We start from the raw sequence: 24,455 nt of genomic DNA, 5'->3' as shown, positions 1-24,455 counted from the left end.
AAAGAAAGAAAATATATTTGATGTACGGTTGCGGCTTTAAGTTAACCAGAATTATTTATAAAATTACCTTACAATACATTATATTACATTAATTGTATTTTATTGACGTCTGCCCCTACTCTATCCCCAAACATTACAGTAATGTAAAACACTAGTTGTGCCAAGTATTATTTATGTTGTTAATTAAATTACTCAATAAATGGTATTTTAATAACCTCTACCGCAATCCTAAACCCGACCCTCACAGTTATGTAAAAATATTAATGATGCGATTGATGTGCTATCCACAGCTGTATCCTATCTTTACCACAGAAAAGTTTATATTTGAACCACAAATTAACACTGTAAGTGAAATATCAATTATGATAAGCATATGTTAGGCCTAAATATACATTTCTCAATTACAACAACAGGTAAGCGCTCTATCTGAGCGCTGGTGTAATGTGCACATGCCGCCACCTACAGTTTATATCTATATCTATTTATACTATTATGCTTACCTAAATTTCTCCATCAGGACTCAGCTGTCAGCTGGCACTGCGTGTTCAGCTCCTCCTGCTTCCAATCTTAGTCCCTCCTGATCCTTAATACATTTTAATTTAAATTATTTATTATATAGTGTATATGCCGAGCTAGTGCTGTTCCCATGCTGATACACTTCCGGTGACCTGTTATTGTGAACTTTTTCTCATTTTATACGGTTCCTTATACAGCATAGATGTTGTAATGTCATTAAAATACATTCAGTTAAATAAACTTTAGCATTTATTTAGCTGCTCAAGTGTAAAAAGAGACAAAAAGCCGTTTACTCGCACGCGCCCGTCAGAATCGGCAGGCTAACGCAGAAGCTCCATTGAATATACTGGGGTAAAATAAATGCTCGTATTATAAAGACATGGCGGGGAAAATGTAATTTAATGCAGTGCTTCTTGTACAATCTGAGACCCACTTTAAATCGGATATCACTCAGCTAGTGGAGATTGCTGATTTTTAAAGAAAACAGACCTTAAACGCACCAGATTTTGCATTGGCATTCAATTAGCCGGAAGTGCTTAACCCAGGTTATGGCAAATTAAAAGTCCTATTAGCACGCTTCGGCATATACCCCATTCTTTCGAAGAGCTCCATCATGAAAAATACCGCGCTTTTTATCCAACCAGAAACACTTAATGCTTGTCAATCATTTTGTCTGCTTGCGTTTGCTGACATCGGATTTGTTGGTTGTCTGTTTAGGGGCGGGGTTTACAGAGCGGGATTTTCGTATTGGATAAGAGAGGTGGAGCAGAGGTGATATAGCTTAGCACCTTGAGGCTAACGTCGGTTAGTTAGTTACTAAACAAGCAGTCACATTTTTGAAGCTGCTGTTGTTTGGTCGGCAAGTGGACGACTCTATGCTCTTTCTCTGATAAAGGTGAGTTGTTTGATTTTGTGATGGATTGTATTACTAGGCAAAGTTTGTAAAGCTTTTTTCTACTATTTATAAAAACGTTTTTCAGTGTAAAATAGGCTGGCAAGCTAACATTTGCTGCCGAAGAAACGCTGAAGTTAACATTTGATGTTAACACCTTATTATCGTTTTAAGGTAATTTAAAATCACTGATTAAACTGTTTGTCTTTTATGAGTTTGAGTAAAATAAAAATGTTTGTTTTATACTATAGTTGTCTGATAACATTTCCAAATTTCAAGTAAGACTATTGGTTTGAATGACAATTTGTCAGAATAACAAAGTTTTTAGTTAATGGAATTAGGCCTAACTTTACACTTGATATTGATTTTGTACCTTTAAGTCAACCTTTGTATTGGTTTGTCTAAACATGAATCTTATCTGAAAACATAACTTTTCTTTTATTTCATGCCAAAAAAAGGGAACTAAATTATATTTTTATTTTACAGAACAAAAAAAAATAAAATAAAGCACACTAACAAGCTAGAGTTTTGTAGGTCATTGGGAAAGTGTTAAGAATAAATGGCAAATAATGTGTATTTTGGTACTACACTGCCATCCTCAAATACAGTCGTTTAATATGCTATTAAGTTAAATGATTCTTGGGTTATTTATCTGAGATGCCTTTATTCAAAGTTGCTAGCATAGCTGTAACATCCTTAATGTAAAACACATTTGCAATGCCCCATTTTTAATGCTTTGTAGCCCAATAATTTTAATGATTTAACTTTTTTTTTTATTTATCTCGAGTAACTTTAAATAAATAGTTCTTAAATGTAAATTTTATTAAAAAAATCAAATTTCCTATCATATTTATTCTTAATAGTTGATGTCTTAATTTTTGTTGACGGATGTGTTGTAGAAAAGTGTTATTTATAAACTTACAAATTTTTATCTATTTTTCGCTCTCTCTTGCGCTTGCTAAGAGGTAAAGTTGGTTTTATATTTGCACATTTGTTCATTTAGCAGTCTATGTATTGTTTACCATGTTACTTTGATTATTCAATCAGAATTAGCATACAAGTTTGACTTATCAACACTGTTTATTTCATTGTGAACAATGTTGTATGTTGATAGTCATTTGCTGCTAATATGATTTCCCTATTTAGAATTCGCAAAGAATGCTTTTCTGAAATTATAATATTAAGGAGAATATCTGAATATAAAACCAACTTTACCTCTATCGTGCTCTCTCCGTGCTACATATATTAAGTGTACAGCATTCCCACAGGCCATGCATTTTCTAGAACAGGGTTGCCCAAACTTTGTCCTGGAGAGCTGGTGTCCAGCAGATTTTAGCTCCAACCCCAGTTAGACACCTGAACCAGCCAATCAAGCTCTTTCAAGGTATCAGAAATTCCTATCAGGCGTTTTAGCAAGTTGGAGCTAAATTCTATAGAGGTAAAGTTGGTTTTATATTCACACATTCGTACATTTAGCAGTCTCTATATTGTTTACCATGTTACCTTGAATATTTAATCGGAATTAGCATGCAAGTATGACTTCTAAACAACATTAACACCATTTAATTCACTGTGAACAATGTTGTAGTTTGATAGTAATTTGTTGCTAAAATGATTTCACTATTTAGAATTTGCAAATTATACTCTTATAAAATTATATTATTGAGGGGATTGTCTGAATATTCAAATATAAAACCAACTTTACCTTTATCTAAACTCTGTAGGACACCGGCCCTCCAGGACAGAGTTTGGCCAAGATCTGTTCCAGCTTTCTAGTCATGAAATTTATTTACATTTTAGTCAAAGATTTTGGTTTTGTTGTAAATTTCTTCAAATTGGTTACCTTGACTTTTAGTTTGCATTTATCCATATTAAAAAAAAAAAAAAAAACTTTATTTATTTTTATTATTTTTTGCAGGTTGTTTTGCATCTTGTGGGTGGGCTATTTTTTATCTAACTTTTATGCTTTTCACGCTCAACAGTATTTGCTTATTGCTAATAAATATGCTTTAATATATACGCATGCCATGTAAATTCAGCATTTAAGTCAGTAAAAAACAAAGATAAATCACATAATTTGAACTGGCTTAAAGTGTGACTGAGTATAAATGAATACATTCTTTAATTTAAAGAATGTAAAACAATGAATGCACATTGCACCTATTGTGGCTATTTTTTTAGTTCCATTTATATATTCGGTCATCGCTTAATTTTATATATACAGATGGTCACAATTATTAGCCCCCTGCATATTTTTTCTCAGTTTTTTTTTTTTTATTGGAAAGAAGTTATTTTTGTAAGCCGTTTCTAAACAATATTTTTAAAAACTTTTATATTTGCCATGATGACGGCACATGAAATATGACTAGATATTTTTCAAGATGCTGGTATTCAGAAGTGTATTTAGAAGTGTATATACTTTAAGGTATTCTTAAAGTGAAGTTTTAAAGTTGTAACTAGATTAATTAGGTAAGTTAAAGTAATTAGTCAATTCATTGTATAACAGTGGTTTGTTTTGTACACAATTGAAAAAAGTTATTGCTTAAGTGGGTTAAAAATATTGATCGTAAAATGATTTAATAAATAAAAAAAAACTTTTATTCCAGCCTTAATAAAACAAAAGACTTTCTCCAGAAGAAAAAACATTATAGGAAATGCTGTGGGAAAATTCCTTGCTCTGTTAAACATCATTTGGGGAAAAAGAGAAAGGGCAAATAATTTTGACTTTTAATTGTATAAAAGCACAACAGCTATTTTCCATTCATTTGAGGTCATGGAAATACAGCATTTTAGTCAATGTTAAACAGTCACAGAATTCAAAATTGGCTGCATAGTAGTTATTAAAAACAACAAATCAATGATATGATCCAGTTTGCTTTATCTTGGCTTTCTCTTCTTTTTTTTTTTTTGGTGAACAGATGGTTTGTAGCATCAGCCGACAGCTCAGACGCTCCCAGGACGGTCTATATCTCTGGCACTGGTGCCGTTCTCCTCTTGTTGAAGGACCGGAGACATGCAGTCCCACAGTGGCCGACAGTGCTGGATAATTGACACATTTCCACAAGGCTTTGGTGACTCTCGTCTTCTGTCAGTGTCATGTTAGACACGGTAAGGTAAGCAGGAGTGACACATTGGGCCACTAAAATAAGTTCTCCACAGGGATTATAGAGGAAGATCTATGTAAAGGTACCTGGAGTCCAAGCTCCCCTCTGAAATTTTGTGTTTGTGATGCTGACAGATTGATTGATGCTATTCGACATGTGGTTATTTTGTTTGATTGCAATTGTTTCCCCACATGAATTGTGTTTGATTTGCAGGATTTGCTTGCATGTCAGTTTGACAAATAGTGTTTTAACTGCTCGTGAAGTTTAAATGTTGAACGCCTCTCAAAGGGGACATTGAGGTTTTGTCTCGCTAAATGTGTTGGGTTTTTTTTAAGCATGCTGGCTTTTAAGTGAACTAAAAGGTTGTCCACTTATACTTGCAGTAACTGCTTCTGTGTGTTGTGCATCAGATTTTTATATTGTGCATCAAGTGCCAATCACAATTGCAATAAATAAATAAAGTATAAATTAAATATTGAAATGTATTAAAAACTACAAAGGCTAAACCATATTTGCCTGAAAAGAAAAAAGGAAATCATTTTTTTCTAGTTTTCATGATAAGGTGTATAATGGATCATGGTTGATCCGTGATTCGTTCGCATCACAACCAACGCTTCAGAACCTGTGGATTAATTTTTTTTTAAACTTGTAGATTAGTCCTAAATTTTATTCCTAAAAACGCCCAAGTCATTCAAATCACATGTATGAAAGTATTTAGGCTTTCCTGTAAAATATAATGATGACTGAAGAAGTTGTGTTGGGTTATTCAGGGTGTGGTGGGTTTCTTATGTGTAAGCTGCGCGATTAATCATTAAAAGATTGAGATATCAACACTTACGCAACATAAATGATAAATGTTTATTAATTCTTTGAATCGCTGCATTCAAATCTGTTTGTGAAAAACGCAAAAATCAGTAAAGATTCAGTCTTTAGTTTTTTGAGTTAGTAATGAAGTCACAAACAGTCAGATAACAGAAGTACTAGGAGAACAGTTTATAGTTTAGATAAAACCACTGGTGTGTATGGTAATGGTAAAGATTAAAATCGCCGTCATATGCATATAACTTGACGCTAAAAAAATGAAAGTTTTAGACAGCAATTTCATTATTTAACCAATAGGTGGCCAAAATTATACCTCTGAATAATTCTTTAAAAATCACACATATTGCAATGAAACATGAAATTTTATGAGTAATAACTGAATCTTTTATTGAAAATGAGACAAAAATAAGTTATTGATTAGTATATTTCTACATTTAGCGTTAGCAGCAACCCTAGAAGTAACAATGAATTTTTCACAGCACTGAATATTTAAAATTTTATTTTTAATAAAAGTACAGGTTTTAAGTTCTGTTTGTTAAAACTAAAAGTTTCTTGCAGTACTGTTTTTGTAATAAATGGAAAGCAAATAACATTTATCGTCTCCCCTTATTGGCTGATCTGAAAAGTGGATCACTCTGTGACAAAGTATAATGTGATCCGAACCATGAGATTTGTGATGTTACCCCACTATTTATGATGCTATTGTAGAAAATGAACAGCAGTTTTTTTTATAATATTAGTAATTTATTATTATTTTATTATTATATATATTTATTAATATGTATTTTTCTTTAATTTGAAACAGATTTTTTTGTATGTTTTTGTGAATTATTTTAATATCAAAAGTTTGAAATCTATGGTATGATTATTTTAGTGGATCAAATTGAACTAAATAAATATAAAAAAAATTTTAAGAAATAAAATAGGAAACATAAAGGGTTTAAGTTTGAACTAGTAATTAAATATGTATATGACAGACATTTAATAAACACACTGTTAAAAACAGCTTTAAACATACATGCATTTTCAAATGTAAATCTGCTTAATTTTTTTTCAAATGTGTTTAACGTTTAATTTTTTTTAAATGTCACCAATTGCCAAAAAGCACATTTTTTGTTCATTGAACATTTGTAAAACAAAAAAAGCACATGGACATTTGAAAATGCATGTATTCTTAAACCTGTTTTAACACAGTCTGTGTTTATTAATTAATATCATTTAGTTTCTAGAGTCATCAAAAACAAATACAACAAGTGCTTCATTTGAAGAAAGGTTTATTTGCATGATTCATACAGCACTGGTCATTATAAAACAGCATATTGTCCAATATCACAGTTATGCATGGTAGTTCATATTTGGGTCTGGAGAATCCTCACTCGCGTCGTCCTCGTCCTGTTTTTAGCCAGGACACAAACTCTTTTGCCGCCTGGTCCTGCAGGTACGAGCTGACATCACTGGTGTATGTGCCGTCTGCGTGCCGTCGTGTCGGGACTCTTGGAGGGCATAAAAAAAAATAATACTGTTTAAATTGTTCCGCAAAATATAAAACATTTTCAACATCAGCAGCAAATGATCATGTTAGGATGACTTCTGAACGGTCACATGACACTGAAATAATGACTAAAATCTGCTTTGCATCATTGGAATAAGTGACATATAAAATGGTCTCACATTTTGCTGTCATTTCTAGCAAATTAATGCAAATATGTAACGCTTTATTCTACTTTTAATACAAAGGCAGCTTTTTTACCATTCTCTATAGCGTATGTTAATTACTGTTAGAAACAATGCTTCTGATATGACATTAAAACATAAATAAGTTACTTTGGCACAAATGCAAAATACAATGCAAATGTGTTTTTTAATTTTTTAAAATAATTTTTTTATTGAAATAAAAATGGCAATGACCTTTTAAAATTAACTTTGTTTTAATGAAGTAGTTTTTAGATATTTGTTGTTAATTATAAACGCACAATTTTTAATAAATTTACTAATTAAATGCATCTTGATTTTAAATCAAGTCAAATTTAAGACTTTTTAAGACTTTTTTTTTTGAGAATATTATAAAGAAAATTTCAGATTTCTAGAAAAAAAATGCAAAGGTTTTTTTTTTTCTAAGGGCCAGTGGAAAATATTTTTACTTGCCCCATTAAAATTCAAACACTTATTTATAAACAAATGTTATTAATTAATTCAATTCACCTTTTTGTATAACACTTTTACAATGAAGATTGCGTCAAAGCAGCTTCACATAAAAGATCATAGCAAATTGAAACAGTGTAGTTCAGTTTTCAATTAATAGGGTTGCTTGGTTTACCGGTATTATGGTAGTATCGCGATACTATGGCTCCAAAATACTGCAGTGCCACTGTAGTTTGTAAACAGTAGTATTGTCATTAATATCTATATACAATAGATAGTTGCATGTGGAAAAGTCACTAAAATGCTCACACGCTTGTGCAACGACAGACCATTTTATTTGAATAGTCTGTGGAGCCCTTTAAGGTTGCAAAACTGCAGAATTTGCACTTTTTATTTCTAACCTATTGCACATTTTCTAACGTTTCAGTTTGAACGCACATCTGAAGATAATTAACATAAATGAGTAAATACTTAAAAAAATGTTTGTTGTGATAATTTGTTGGTTGTACTTATTGAGTAGCTTTACATGGACAGAAAAATTAGGACCTGTTTAAATTTAAGACCTGCAACAACATATTTTGTTGGCCTAAAATGTTGTTTTTGACATTTAAGACAATGTACTGTATGACTTTTTAAGACCCTGCGGGCACACTGTAGAATATTTAGATGTTTGATTTGGAAAACAATAAAATAAAGTTTATTAAAAGTACAAATTATTTCCATGTTACCATCTTTGGGAGCCATTTAAAGCATTTTTGTGAATTAAATTGAAAAGTAATTGTTCAATATAAAGAAACTCAAACACCTTTGGAATAAGTGGAGGATCAGTAAAAGGACCATTTTAATTTTTGGGTGAATTATCCATCAAGTATTTAGCTAAAATTACAAAAATTATGAGTAATCTTACCCACTCCTCTTAGAGTTCATTAACCACTGAACAAAGTCTTGTGCTCTCCTGGTCTCCAGATATTTGCTGTAGTCATTTGAGAAAGTGCCTTCTGAATGTCTCTTCATGGTGTTTACTTCTCTTGGGTCATTAAATAGCACGTCTTCAGACATAAGGCTGGAAGGAAATATAAAATGCATCATTATCCACACACATAAACAAATAAACTGAAAATAAAAATAAAATGATGTCTTCAGTTTGATTTAAAAGAAAAAATCAAAGCTGAAGCATGTTTTAAGAGCGTAATGCTATGCATTTTGATGCTGTATGCCAGTTTAGCACATTTTACAACAAAAATAGCAATATTTAATGACGTTTGTGCAAGAACCTATAGAAAAGATAATGAAAAAAATCATATGTAACTTTGTAGTAATATGCATTTACTAACAATATATTTATTAAAGCGATTATTCATGGTTGTTTTTGTTGATGAAAATACAGTTGATCGTTGTTGGATTTACTCGATTCTAAGGAAAGTAGTGTAGTTGCAAACAATTTATATGGGCGAAATTTAAACAAACAAACAAACAAACAAATTAAATCTAGTAATGCTCAACTTAATTTATCTGTTTAAATTCTGCCCGTATAAATTGTTTCCTACCATTTCCCTTAAAAAAAAGAAAAGAAAACAGTAAATCCGATGACTAATTTATTTCAGTGCATGTTAACTCATGTTGCATTAACTATTGTTAATAAGGACCAACTTTTGTTTTTAACAATGCATTAGTAAATGTTGAACTTAAATGAATAAATGCTCTACAAGTATTGTAAGTTGTACAATCAAAATTTCAGTGCAGGCTAAGGCTGCATGATATTGGAAAAATCGGACATTGCGATATTTTGTTTTGCTGCGTTTTTTTATTTGTTTATATATTTTTTATATTGCAATATGAGCAATACTCATTTATATCGAAATATCTATTTATTTTTTTTTAAAAACTACTAACCACAGTGTTATTAAATCAGAAAAATATCAATCTCTAAACATTTTTTTTGGATTTTAGATTTGGAAAATAAAAGTGTTATGGATGCAACCAAAGAAAGTCTGAGTTTACAGTACACACATACTTTGTAGAAATTCTGTGAATTAAACTGCACAACCCAAAAGAAACGATACTCATCAAAAGGATAAGAATTAGCTCAATATAGAACAAAAATGATTGATTTTATTTGTGATTTTTACATTTATGAGGAAAAATTCTCATTATGCATGCGACACCTCTCCGTTATGGATGTGACTCGTAAGAAATTGGCACTTGTTTGGCTTTACTAATTCCCAACAATTATATTTGATTTACCAGAGACATTTTTCAAAAGTATTTTTAAAGTATTTTTTAAAAGTATTGTAAAATACACAAATGCAGAAATTGTTTTGCTATTTTGATGAAAAGGTTTTCATGGCAAGGTTGACATTTGCATGGAATTGCTTTATATAAATATAATTTCATAGGATGATTATAATAGCTCTATTCAAAAAGATTTCATTAATTTAGACGACTGGTGGGGGGGATCAAGTCTTTTTCTATGCAGTGCATTTGCATAAAGTAATAAATTACATTTAAAGAATATCTTAATACAAAAGAGTAAAATTAAAAGTGAAATAAACAGTGCTTTGTTTTTTCTGGTTAGTGTAACAAACATAAAATAACATGGTCATCGTACACATTTTATACAATAATTAAAAAATCTTGAATGAATCCAATCCTGTGATATCAGTGCTCAAACAAGATGAGCAAGTTGATAGGACTCATTGATGTTGTACTCCTACATTTCTGGTGTCTATTTAAAATAGTGTTCAAAGCACTTCCATGCAAATAGCATGCTTTCCATGCTTTTTTCCATGCTTTCTCTGTTAATGATGTCAGACAATTGTATTTGATATACCAGTCACACAAGTGCCAATTACACATCTGTCTTCTATAAGAAGTTTCACGTCTAGGATTGCGTGGTTTACCGGTACTATATGGTAGTGTCGCGATACTATGGCTCCAAAATACTGGCAGTGCCACTGTAGTTTGTAAACTGTAGTATCATCATTAATGGTCTATCTACAATAGATAAAGTTGCATGTGGAAAAGTCACTAAAATGTGCACACACTTGTGCAACGATAGACCATTTTAATTTAATAGCCTGTGGAGCCCTTTAAGGTTGCAAACTGTGCAGAATTCGCACTTTTTATGATAGCCTATTGCACGTTGCATGCTTTAGTTTGAACGCACATCTGAATCGGATCATTCCTGTTTCTGTCAATATGATTTGGTAGCTACAACAACCACAACATTCTCTTAGAGCGACTCACAAATTAAAACTTTGAATTACTTTGCATTATCTGATAGAAAAAACAATAGATGAAAAACCAAGAATAGCAACAGAAAACTTTAAAACTATTTTTGACAACCTCATGTAGCCTAATTGTGTTGAAAAAAATGCTCTATTTGCTGCATTTTATTTGGTATAATTTGTATTTTTATTTTAATGTGTTTTTTGTTGGTCACTTATATACAAAATAAACAAAAAAATAAATACATTTTAGTCGAGGTAATGTGCAAATAATACTGTTTTACTGTTTAATTATGAATTAAAATCAAGTACTTATTATAACATAAAATATAGTATTTGACAATTTTCTTTATAATTTGAGTTATGAATTACAGTATCAAAATACTACTTAGTATTAAGGCTGTGCAATTAATCGAAAATCCGATTTCGATTTTGGCTTCTAACGATTATGAAACACCATTAATCGAGATCAACAATTATTGCATCATATACCGCCCCCTTTCCAGTTGTACACATTTGTTGCTCTGCAAAGCTCAGTTCCACGTGAAAATGACGAAAAGCATGTGCTGTAATGTAACGTTTGCAGCACGGGATGCGCATCCATTGATTTTCCATTAAATCCATTTATTGATTTACATTCGAATCATTCGTGTTTTTAAACGCGTGAAAGAGCACATACTGTTGTTAATATTCCTGCTGCCGCCTTTTTTTAATCATTAATTAAACAACAAAATGAGAAAATCCCTCACTGCTTTTGACTGAAGGACTTTTGTAGCTGAAGTGTTGCTTAAAGCACAGTTTGTTTCATATTTTTATTCCATTGTATTTATTTCCCTTTCCTTATTTACAGGGAGGAAAATAACTCTATATATACAGTTGAAGTCAGAATAATTAGTCCTCCGGGATTATTAGCGACCCTTTCCCCAATTTCTGTTTAAAGGAAAGATTTATTTTCAACCCATTTTTCAAAAATAATCAAAAATATAAATTGCAATCAAAAGTATAAATTGCTTAAAGGGGCAAATAATATTGAGCTATTAAAATAGGTTTCAATAAATTTAAACCTGCTTTTATTCTAGCCGAAATAAAACAAATAAGCCTTTCTCCAGAAGAAAAAAATATTAGAGGAAATACTGTGAAAAACTGCTCTGTTAAACATCATTTGGGAAATATTTATATATCTAAAAAAAAAAAAAAAATCACAGGAGGGCGAATAATTTAGACTTCAACTGATAATCGTTTTGAATAATCGTGATTACAATTATGACCGAAATAATCATGATTATGATTTTTCCCATAATCGAGCAGCCCTAATTGGTATAGTGATACTTCAGCTAATATAGTATCGTAAGATTAATGAATGGCATCACGACAATTCTAGTCACAACCATAACCAAGCTTTTCCTTATCAATGAAATTAATTAGGAATTTAAATTTCCTTATTAAAAAATCTGTCATTAGTTCTATAGAGAACTAACTCTTATCCTTTTGATTAGCATAGTTTCTTTTGGGTTGTGTTGTTTATTTCACAGAATTTCTACAAAGTCATTTGTATACTGTAATCTCGCATACTTTTTGGGTCACATCCATAACGCATGGTTATTTTCCTCATGTAAAATACATAAAATGTTTAGAGATTGATGTTTTTCTGATCCCATAACACTCTTTAGTTTAGTATGGCAAATATAAACCGATGTTTCAGTATAATGTTAACATTTACTGACTCTGTCAATTTATGTTTTAAGTTTTTACTGTTGCATCCATAATGCTGGAATTGCTCATATATTGTTCAGCCTTAATGTAGGCCATTAAATAAAAAGAAATAATTGCTAATAAATACCTGCCGTTTTCCTCCGTGTCTTGTAAGGGGATCTGCAGGCTGCTCTGGATCAGGATGAGAAGTAAAAGTCCAATGAAAGCATAGATCCTTACCATCATCTTACCTGAGGATTGGACCACACATCTACTCAGTAAAGCATTTATGCAATCAGGCTGTCAAGATGTAGGGCTAAAATAAGTTCTCCAGCTCACCTGGTTTGTGTCGGGTCGTGGCGGAGAGATAAAGTGGAGGATTTTAATGTTGTCTCGCTGGTTTTCTCTTTTCTTGGCTCCCAGTGCGGTTTCATGGTCCCAGCCTGATGTTCACTGTCTTATATAGTGATGCCCAGGTGGCATGATCCGCACGCACGCACGCACGCACACACTTATTAGTTTCAATCCATTAATCTCAATGCTTGAATGTATTTGCTCTGTGATCGTGTTTGAAAGAGAGATGGGGAAATGGTCAAACAAGTCAAAATGTTACTTAAGGTAAAAATCAAACATGTTTCAGTCCTGTTAAAATAAAAGAGAGCAAATAATTGCATAAGCCAAGCAGGATGACATACGTTCACTCACATTTCTAGAAACTGATATTTACGAAGCTGCTTTTTCCCACAATACTGTTTTTTTTTACTTTCTGTAATTCTTTTGGCATGTTTAAGGTTGTCAAAATGAGCAGACATGATCAGAGGCAAGTTTTACAAAAAATGTGCACTAAGGACTCTGAAGCAAGTGTTGAACAAATGCCAAATGCCCCCTTTAGAGACTAGACCTCTTATCAATGTTTATATTTAAAGTAAGTGGCAAGAGAAGGGGTGAATTGGAAAATAATAAATAGTATGAAATACTACCTGAAATCTCAAACAGAGTTTGAAGACATTTTAAGACTAGACTTGATCAAGTGATTTTTACCAGATGTTGAATTGGACATTAAACAATTTACCTTTTGCTTAAAGGTGAAGACCCCACTCAATGTTTGTGCTGCACAATTCCCCTTATTGTAAAACACATTTTACTGGACAGTCCTGCCTTTAATGATTACAGAAGACTCTTTTATGAAATGAATGGACATTTTTAACAAAGTGATACCAGGAAAATGATCATTTATTAACCCTAAAGATCTTATTTCATGTATTCGTTTGTTGATTTATTTATTTTTTAATTGTATATTTGTTATTGAAGTGTTCTTGCCATGAGAATAGTCTGGGTTGCTGATTTGTGGGATATTGGGATAATGTGTGTTTGTAATTATCTGGGTGCCATGTGATGTATTATTGTGATAGTAGCCAATAGGTTAACTAAATATTTACTAAATAAATACAAGAACTTTTTAAGGGTAAAATAATAATAAAGAAATTATAATAATCTTTATAAAAAAGAAAATAAGTAAATAAATCAATAGACGCATGTAAGGGAAAAAAAGAAGAAAAATAGGGAAACATCATATTATAAGTACTAATAATGGTCAGACTCTGTAAAGGCACTATATATACATTGGTCTTGATTTAATGTTGTGGTTTGCTGACTGTACATTGCAATGTTAGGCTCGTTGTTAGTTTTAAACAAGTTTGTGGATTTACAGTGCATTCGGAAAGTATTCATATTCTCTCCACATATTTATGTTAGAGCCTTATTCCAAAATTATTAAATTCATTTATTTCCTCAACATTCTACACACAACACCCCATAATGACAATGTGAAAAAAGTTTCGAAATTGTTGCAAATTTATTAAAAATAAAAAAGCTGAAAATTCACATGTACATCAGTGTTCAACGCCTTTGCTCAATACTTTGTTGATGCACGTTTGGCAGCAATTACAGCCTCAAGTCTATTTGAATATGATGCCACAAGCTTGGCACACCTGTCTTTGGGAATTTTTGCCTATTCCTCTTTGCAGTACCTCTCAAGCTCTATCAGGTTGGATGGGAAGTGACGGTGTGCAGCCTTTTTAAGATCTCTCTAGAGATGTTCAATAGGATTTAGGTCTGGGCTCTGGCTGGGCCACTCAAGGACATACACAGAGTTGTTGTAAAGCCACTCCATTGATATTTTGCTGGAAGATGAACCGTCGCCCCAGTATGAAGTAAAGAGCACTCTGCAGCAGGTCTTCATTCAGGATGTCTTTGTACATTGCTGCATTCATCTTTCCCGCTATCCTGACTAGTCTTCCAGTTCCTGCTGCTGAAAAACATCCCCACAGCATGATGCTGCCACCACCATGCTTCACTGTAGGGATGGTATTAGCCTGCTGATGGGCAGTGCCTGGTTTTCTCCCAATGTAACGCCTGGCATTCTCTCCAAAGAGTTCAATTTTAGTCTCATCAGAGCAGAGAATTTATTTTCTTATGGTCTGAGAGTCCTTCAGATGCCTTTTAGCAAATTCCAGGTGGGGAGTGTCTTCCGTCTCACCACTCTGCCATACAGGCCTTTGTTGTCCTTCTGTAAGGTTTTCCTCTCTTCACAGAAGAACGCTGGAGCTCAGAGTGACCATTGAGTTATTAATCACCTCCCTGACTAAGGCCCTTCTCCCCTGATCACTCAGCTTAGATGGACGGCCAGCTCTAGGAAGAGTCCTGGTGGTTTCAAACATCTTCCACTTATGGATAATGGAGGCCACTGTGCTCATTGGAAGTTTCAGAGCAGCAGACATTTTTCTGTAACCTTCTCCAGCCTTGTGCCTTGACAATCCTGTCGTGGAGGTCTACAGACAATTCCTTTGTCTTCATGCTTGGTTTGTGCTTTGACATGTACTGTCAACCCTGGAACCTTATATAGACAGGTGTATGCCTTTTCAAATCATGTCCAATCAACTGAATTTACCACAGGTGAACTCCAATGAAGCTGCTGAAACATCTCAAGAATGATCAGTGGAAACAGAATGTACCCGAGCTCAATTTAGAGCTTCACTGCAAAGGATGTAAATACATTTGTCCATGTGATTTTTCAGCTTTTTATTTTTAATAAATTTTCAACAATTTCAAAAACTTTTTTTTTTTTTTTTTTTTTTTTTTTTTTTTTTTTAACGTTGTCATTATGGGGGATTGCTTGTGGAATTTTGAGGAAATCAATTAATTTAATCCATTTTGGAAAAAGGCTGTAACATAAAAAAATGTGGAAAAAGTGAAGCGCTATCAATACTCTCCAGATGTACTGTAAATAGTATAACATTATTTTGGTTAAAGCAAAGTTGGAACATTCTGAATTAGGCCTGTCACAAGAATCAATATATGGACTTAATCACTTTTTAAGGGCAAAATAATAATATGAAAAATTATAACAATCTTTATTTATCGCACAACGCATGAATATGACCTCAATCATTTTTAGTGATGCAATATATATATCACACATGCATTAAAACAAAAACAAATTAATCCTAGCAAGATTTTAGCTGACCTTGCAACATCTCTATCTTTATTGGAGGTTTGAGTGTCAGTACGGTTAAACACTTTAGTATTTACTGTAAATTACTATAGTATATTTTCATGTGGGTGTCTGACAACTAAAAATAGATCTGCCAGCAGATATCACAGCCTCTTATTTTTTACCTTGCACTTTTTTGCTAACTTTTATTATAATTTTTTTATAAGGATTTGTGTTCACATTCTGATTCCTTTGTCTCAGTATTAAATCGTTAAAATGACTAATTAAATGATGTATTAAGATTGAAATATGATGTGTTCTTTGGAAGCGTGCACGTTTATTGTGATGCTATTATATTGTCATTATATAAGTGGAATAACATGGTCTTAAAATGACAATGTTGTTTATCGCAGTATATTTTAATGCATGATATCATACAATAAAAAAATTATATCGTGACAGGCCTATTCTGAATGGCACTACTTGCTTTTCTTGGGCATTTATGCATATCTTTAAGTTATTCAGCCAGCAGGTGGCACTATTCATATACCATAATAAACTGTTACATAAAATATAAAAGCCTGTACACTAGTCAAATGCATCTTACAGCACCAGAATAGAAATATTAATTCACGATTATAGTGTTTCATTTTTTTATTCTTTATTAATAATTAATACACATAGAAGCTAGAATGAGTGACCTTCGTTTTTTTAGAAATCACCTTATTTCATATTCTATTACAGTACCCCTCATTTTGCATGAACTGTACATGTTTCATTTTTGTATTGGCGTATATGGTGACAATATATTTTTATACCCCTTTGGTATCTAACATATGGAAGAAGAAAAAAGCCAATTAAACATACAACTCCTTCAAGCACAAATTTCTTTCAGGAAAACATTAATCAAAAATCAGTGGCATTAAAATCCTGAATATTTCTTTACAGATGTACTCAATCACACATTGAAGTCAGTGCATAAACACCAAGCGCCTGCATAAAACATCAATTCCACAATTGATCTGTAAATGTATCCTCATAAAAGATGCCCAAAGTCTGTGATGACTACATTCATATCAGGTCACATTCATAGAGTAATCACCACAGCTATTCAATATAAAAAAGACAACATCTAATATGCCACATATATGCAAGAATAAAAACAACAATATAAAAATGTCAATGACGAAAGAGTTTGTTCTCATCAACGTGTTCTATATACAGACTAACATGTAAAGCAAAGCAACAGTGTTTTGCAACTGGAACAATTTTGTCTTCATGAAGCATCAACATGTCCTTCATTTTTTCTCAGCAAAGCAGTTCTTCAGAAAATGGTTCAAGTGTGTGTAGAGATGGTATCTCGCTTTACCAGATAGTGAGTGATCCTTATCGGTGTACCACTGAAAAACGCAACAAATTTAGATTATTTTTGAGTAATCAAGCTATTTCACTGCTCAAAGAGCAGGTCACATGGTATTTTATAGTGTGCTAATGTTGTTGCAGTCTCTTATTACGGGTTTAAATGCATCTGAGGTCAGAAAGCCTTGTCATTTTTCTCTAAATTCAATATTATAACAATTTTGCAATGATTTCCATATGGTTTATTCAAATCTATTCTTTGCTTACGGTCTGTATACACAGCAGTTCTGTCTGGTTCTTAAATCAGATTGGCTGATAGCCGTGTGGTTTCCTGCAATACCAGCACTTGTATAGCCTCTTCACCATTGTGTATTACTCCGCCCACATAGTGCCAAACAGCAAGCTAAACTAACTCTCTACAGTTTGATGAATAGTTCGACGAGGCTTTTTTTAGGCGAGAATGTAGTTTAGATTGCAGCTATGCAGTTTTTTTTTTTTATAAGGATAGTGCTTAATTTAAAGTATGTTTGCATAATTTTGGAGATTCAGCATGTTGGGGGCCATCAGCCTGTCATATTGAGCAGAGCAAAGAAATTGACGGCTGACATTCCGCCAACAGAGACCGCGTAAGTCCTTAAGGTAGGGGTGTCCAAACTACGGCCCGCGGGCCATCTGCGTCTCACTATAGTTGTTAAACGTGATATTCAGACATCCCAACTCTCCCGGGAGTCCTGGGTGTCTCTATGCATTTGCGGGACTCATAATGCCCGCAAACGATTGATAATCTCCCAGAAATCGTGCGTGTCCCTCCCGGTCCTCAAATAAGTTGCGGACCCTTCTCACCCCCAGATCCCTCCTCGCTCTTCAGACACGTTGCGTGCACTGTCAACCCCCCACCTCCAAAGAGCACGTTTCACATGATGACCATGTCATCGTACATTACAATGTTTCTGACGAGGCCAAATTTGTCGACATTGCCCAACCCTAGTCTCAGCAGGCGTTTTTGGCAATTTATCTTTAGCGATCTAACTCTTTTAGGTTGGAGGGTCTCATTGCTCACCCTGATTTTTAGCTTCCTTCACAGGTTCTCAATTAGATCCAAGTCAGGATTCTGGCTGTGCCACTACAAAAGTTACTATTTTTATATTACCACTTTTGTTGTGTGTTTTGCGTTGTAGTCATGCTGAAATGTCTACTAGTGCCTACTTTACTACTAATTGAAAAAAAATGCATAATGGGGTACTTCATTAATTAGACACTCACCATTGCTTCAAAGTCGACTTGATTTTCAACCAGAGCTTTGGAAATTTGCGCTGCCTGCTGGAAGTGGACATTGTCTAGAGTAGTGAAGTCAAAACGGTAAGAAAACATGTCAAGAAAATCTTAATGCTGCGCACAGTACAGTTTATAATGAAAATGAATGGTCTATTTCAACATTTCTTGTTTAATTCAGTATCTTACTGACTGTTTCTATGTAATTCAGAAAAAAATGTTTTTGTAATTATTTTTCCTCCATTGAAGTTTTGGATCAATCCATCATCTCATAACTAGTTAATGATACTGTAAATTACCAGTAGTAGATGTCGTTGATGTAGATGTTGTAGTAGCAGTGATTGCGGTAGTAGTAGTAGTAGTAGTAGTAGTAGTAGACGTTGTATTAGTTGTAGCAGACGCTGTAGTATCAGTAGTGGTAGTCATTGTTGTGGTAGTATCAGCAGTAGTAGACATTATAGTAATAGTTGTGGTTGTGATTGTAGTAGCAGCAATAGTAGTTAATAATTATATAGTAATATAAGTAACTTTCTGCAGTAGTAGTAGTTAGGGTAGTACTTGTGATTTATTATCATTGTCATTTATTATTACTGTTGTCCTTTCTTTCTTTTTACTGTCATTATTTCTATTATACATTACTAAACATAGTTGTTACTCCCTAACTCTGACTGGTTTCTTCTGTATCTGTTTTACTTATATCTGCGAGACTAGATTCATTTACTGTACCTGACTATATTGTTTTTTTTTTTTTTTTTTTTAATTGTTTTGTTATGGTTTTTTGTTGATGTTTTTTGTATTTGTATGATCCCAATTTATGTACCTTTTTGCATATTCTAATAAAAAAAAAATGATACTGTACATTGCTGTTTTGTCTGCTCTCAGATGTGTATTTAATTAGTTACCGTCTGCAGTGCCGTGCACCAGCAAGTACTGCACCGACTTGAAATTTTTTGCCCTGTCGGTCACTGTCGAATTCTGGAAACAAACAAATATATGAAGTGCTATAATAAGCACTGTTCTGAAATCAGGCATGTGCTTTCTTACAGGTCAACTTACTTTATAACTTTCAAAGTTGTCTTGAGGGCGATGCATGTATCTCTCTGTGTAAACGGCATCTGTGAAAATGTAGTTGGATTGAGTTAATACTGCACAACCATTTCTGGTAAATCACAATGAAATCATGGCCTCAATAACTATTTTAACAGAATATGCCAGTGTTTATTATAAGGGATTCATTTGGGTGCTTTTATTTTAGTTCATGTCCTCATGATCTTTATATAACTTCCCCTCCCACAGCATCTCTTTACTGATTGGTGTTCAGTGGTGTGAGGGGCGGGATCAATCTATCACTCACATCCGTTCAACACATGAATATCCAATCAAATCCCACAAAATATAGTCCAATCCAACATGTTCTTTTACTAGAAATCCCAATATGTGGGCAAGCAGCTTGCCTTTATTAGAAATAACAAGCTTGTACGTGCAAAAGACGCGATATATGACCGGCCCTTAGTTAATAGCCTCAGCCATGGTTAATCCAGTATGCATGGGCTTAAGCCTTGGTGTGCAAACCTTAAACCAGCGGACAGTTGGCATGTATATTAGTTGCAGCAGTTTTGTTCCATGCAGAGACACTGTGTTGAAGCCTTTAATGTCAGTTAATTGTGATGAATTAAAGCTAATAGTGAAATCGGATAATTGCTGCTTCCTAAGATCCACATCTTTTTACTAATGTACATCACAATAGGGAAAAGACTTGTTACTTGCATTTAATGGTGATTAAAAAGAATCTTTCGAGAGGGGTTTGGCTGCAGACTCAGTGCAGTGCAATCTGAGCTGCATCCAATGCTTTTTAATCCACTCACCTAACCCCACCCGTCACAATGACGTCACTCACTCCATTGAGTGCATTGTGTCTGACATTGCATCGCTGCGTGATGCAATCTCAGCTTGCATCATAAAGGCTGCATCCAGATACTATTGAATCTTTCTGTATTCAAAATCATGAAATCCATACCATAATATTCCCACTTTGCAACAGGAGCCACAGCAATTCCACATTTGAAAAGCCCACTTCCTGATCCCAGAGCCATAGACGTCACATAACCGCCATAGGACTGTAATCAAGAAGAATGTTTCCTCATTAACGTGGAGTTTATTTTAGATCTTATAATCATGATTATTTATACTTTAATGAGAAGTCTATCAAGATAAGAAATAAATCTTATTTTAGATATCCATTTGCATATCTGAAAGTTTATATTTGCTTTAAAGACGATCAATTTTATTCAGCAAAAGTGCATCAAATGGATAAAAGTCACACTAAAATACAAATAATGTTACCAAATTTACTACTATTTTGCAAAAATGATGTCATTGTACATTCCCTTAAAATATTAGACAGGAAAAACATTCGGTATTGATCGTAAAGAGCCTTTTTTTTAAATCATCAAATCATATCAGAATTATTTCTGAAGGATTACGTGACACTGGAGTACAGGCCTGTCACAATAATCAATATATGGACTTATCGCACAACACGTGAACATGACCTCATTTTTAGTAATGCAATATATATCGCTCATGCATAAACAATTTTAGCGATATTTAAGCTGATTGTGCAACATCTCTCTATCTCTATTGGAGGTGTTAGTGTCAGTATGGTTAAACACTCTAGTATTTACTATAAATCATTTAGTATATTTTCATGTGGGTGTCTGACAACTGAAAATAGATCTGGTAGCAGATATCACAGACTATTGCTTTTTACCATGAACCTTTTTGTTATTATTTATGTAGATATGCATTTTCACATTCTGATTCCATTCATTCATTTTTCTTCAGCTTAGTCACTTTATATATATATATTATCAGAACTGCTACAAAACTAATAGGATCTGAAATTTTTACAACTATACAACCACGCTACAAGCAATGCACTCTGAATGAAGCTAAAAGAATTTTAAGTAACCTATCTCATGTACTCTTTACATTTTATCTTTTACCTTCTGGTAGAAGATACAGAACTTTCCGCTGGAAGCGAAACAGACTTAAGAACTCTTTTATTCCAGTGTCAATCAGACTGTTGAACACTGATCGATAATGTATGTAATTCTTTTGCGTGTTAGCTTATTTTTAATTGTCATTGTGTCAGAATCTGCTGAAGTGCTGCTGTGAGTCCACAGAAAATTTCTCCTTGAGGGACAATGAAGTATACAAACAAACCAAAAAAACAATCTGGGGTCGCCACAGCAAAATGAACCGCCAACTTATCCAGCATATGGTTTTTACGCAGCGGATGCCCTTCCAGCTGCAACCTATCACTGGGAAACACACACACTCAAACACTGCGGTCAATTTTAGCACACCCAATTCACCTGTACCGCATGTCTAGTAGAGGAAACCGGAGCACCCGGAGGAAACCAACGCTAACACTGAGAACATGCAAACTCCACACAGAAATGCCAACTGACCCAGTGGAGGCACGAATCAGCGTCCTTCTTGCTGTGAGGCGAATGTGCTACCCACCGCGCCACCACATTCTGACTCCAATGCCTCATTATTAAATTGTTAAAGTGACAATTAAATTAAAGATTCTTAAATGAATAAAAAATGTATATGAATGATATTTGATGTGTTCTTTGGAAGAGCGTACTTGCATTGTGATGCTATTATATTGTCATTCTGGCATAAAATGGTCTCAAAATAACAATAATATCATTTATCGTAGTATATTTTGGTGCAATATATCACACAACAGAATAATTGATATCGTGACCGGCCTATAATGCTTTAAAATTCAGTTATTTAAAACATGAATATTTCACAGTATAACAGTTGTGCTGTATTTCTGATCAAATAAATTCACCCAGAGGTGACGTCTTCAAAAAAGCATCCTAATTCAGGGTCCCCGCGGGTCCTTAAAAAGTCTTAAAATGTCTTAAATAAAATTTTCGATTTTTAAGGTCTGAAAATGTCTTAAATTCTGTAATTTTCCATAAGGAGGTCTTAAATTTCATGTGGGATCTTAAATATCATGTCCGACTCGTCTTATGGCGGCAAATCAATGCCAATATAAATCGAGCGCAGCGGTGATGTTTGCGCATGAGGAGAAGTGAACCGTGAGCAGATTACAGGTCTACACGCGAGAAAATTACAGCTCGCGAGCGCACAGGGGATCTTCACGCGCGCGCTCAACTGATCCAGCGCGAGAAAACAAGTCCCGCGCGTGCACATTATCATCTGTGCGCACGATGTACGCTCTCGCGAGCGAGGTCATGCCTACAGCGCGCGCGCAATCAGTTCTCTCCGCTCGCTCGCTGGTTCTTCTCTCTGCTCGCGCGAAACAGTTTAGATTTTTGTGAGTCCTAGGGCGGGACTTGGTTTTCTTGTTATCTCTAACGCTATTGGCTACTCTACCTTTCCAGAAGTTAGCCGGGATTGGACGCAGGTAAGCTAGTTTCCCCGTTGAATAAAATTATATAGGAAATCTTATCATAATGTCACAGTGTGAAACATAGACTTACTTTCTCAGTAATAATAGGTGGAGACTTACTTTCAATAATGAGATATTTTTTGTAATAATTAATCTCATAATAATGCCTATTCTTACCATCATGACCAAGTCATATAATGACATATCAAAATAATGAGATATATTTCTGTAACAAACTTTATTACTTGGGAGAGAAAGAGAGAGTTATACCATGTGGCAAAAGATCTCTCCATTAAACAGAAATTGGGGAAAATATACATGGGCTATTAAATCAGGACGAATAATTCAGACTTTAAATGTGTTTTGAACCATTTGATGAAGTTTAGCACCTACATTTAAACTGAACTCAAACTAAAGGTGTTCAAATTTACAAAAATCTTTTTTTTTTCTAAGATTCATTGTCCTTGACTCATTTTCTGTGAAGAACAAGTCAGAATAAATTGGATGGACAATAGTATACAAAATAGGCTATACATGCATGCAGTGCATAAAGTACAAGGGTTTATAGTAAATATATTGCCATTAGTCTGTTATTCCACTATACAGTTAAAGTCAGAATTATTAGCCCGCCTGAATTAATAGCCCCCTGTTTATTTTTATCCTAATTTTTATTTAACGGAGAGAAGATTTTTTTCAACACATTTCTAAACATTATAGTTTTAATAACTCATTTCTAATAACTGATTTATTTTATCTTTGCCATGATGACAGTAAATAATATTAGACTAGATATTCTTCAAGACACTTCTATACAGCTTAAAGTGACATTTAAAAGCTTAACTTGGTTAACTAGGCAGGGTAATTGGGCAAGTTATTGTATAACGATGGTTTGTTCTGTAGACTTTCGAAAAAAATAAATAGGTTAAAGAGGGTAATAATATGGACCTTAAAATTGGTTTTAAAAAATTAAAACAGCTTTTATTCTTGCCGAAATAAAACAAGAAAAAAGTGGGCTACTAATTTTGACTTCAACTGCATATGTGACCTTTAAGATGTGGGCCTGTCGTATAGAAAGTAGTATTTGTATGCCTCTGAAGTGGAATGATGTAATGGATAGTGAGTAAAGCCAAACGAAGATTGTAGAAATTAAATTGTTGCTCAATAGGTGGCGATAAAAACCCATCTGAATGTCTGTCACTGTATTTTTTATGTTTAATTGGGCTAATCATTTTTGATTGAAGTCTTTATATGCAGGTTATTCAATCATTAACTAAAAATGAGATTGAAATATATATATATATATAATATATATAGATATATATATATTTTACACTGATCTATATTACAAACAATGTTAACAATTATCTATAAAGATAAATTAATTATAATTATCTATAAAGATCTAAAACGCAAATAAACTCTTCTGAAGACAATATTTCCTAGAAAGATCATCCCCAAGTGTAATAATGAGCACTGCTGTTGTGGTTAATAATGAAGTAAA

At 33.4% G+C, this 24,455-nt stretch overlaps 2 protein-coding genes and 1 long non-coding RNA gene across 4 annotated transcripts in view; 1 reads left to right on the top strand and 2 right to left on the bottom strand.

The window, feature by feature from the left end:
* The first annotated feature begins 1,319 nt into the window (after positions 1-1,319).
* LOC137496507 (uncharacterized) overlaps positions 1,320-24,455 on the top strand; it is a 66,194-nt gene continuing 43,058 nt past the window's right edge. The window contains exons 1-2 of the long non-coding RNA XR_012385669.1: positions 1,320-1,411; positions 4,327-4,521. This is a non-coding gene — a long non-coding RNA (uncharacterized lncRNA). The remainder of the gene's footprint in view (positions 1,412-4,326; positions 4,522-24,455) is intronic.
* gcgb (glucagon b) lies at positions 6,595-12,833 on the bottom strand. The gene is given in 4 exon segments (NM_001242770.1): positions 6,595-6,827; positions 8,384-8,539; positions 12,544-12,646; positions 12,735-12,833. Coding segments are annotated over 3 exon segments (375 nt in total). The 5' UTR covers positions 12,642-12,646; positions 12,735-12,833; the 3' UTR covers positions 6,595-6,706.
* fap (fibroblast activation protein, alpha) overlaps positions 16,529-24,455 on the bottom strand; it is a 42,625-nt gene continuing 34,698 nt past the window's right edge. For both annotated transcript variants that reach the window (XM_001920799.9, XM_073913287.1), the window contains 5 exons: positions 20,537-20,636; positions 19,576-19,634; positions 19,422-19,494; positions 18,511-18,584; positions 16,529-17,288 (listed from right to left, as the gene is read on the bottom strand). In XM_001920799.9, coding sequence (XP_001920834.5) covers positions 17,187-17,288; positions 18,511-18,584; positions 19,422-19,494; positions 19,576-19,634; positions 20,537-20,636 — 408 coding nt within the window. In that variant the 3' untranslated portion in view covers positions 16,529-17,186. The remainder of the gene's footprint in view (positions 17,289-18,510; positions 18,585-19,421; positions 19,495-19,575; positions 19,635-20,536; positions 20,637-24,455) is intronic.

Source organism: Danio rerio, chromosome 9 (assembly GCF_049306965.1).
Source record: "Danio rerio strain Tuebingen ecotype United States chromosome 9, GRCz12tu, whole genome shotgun sequence".
NCBI lineage: Eukaryota > Metazoa > Chordata > Actinopteri > Cypriniformes > Danionidae > Danio > Danio rerio.
The sequence above is the reverse complement of the archived record's forward strand: the minus strand, read 5'-3'. Positions and strand labels throughout refer to the sequence as shown.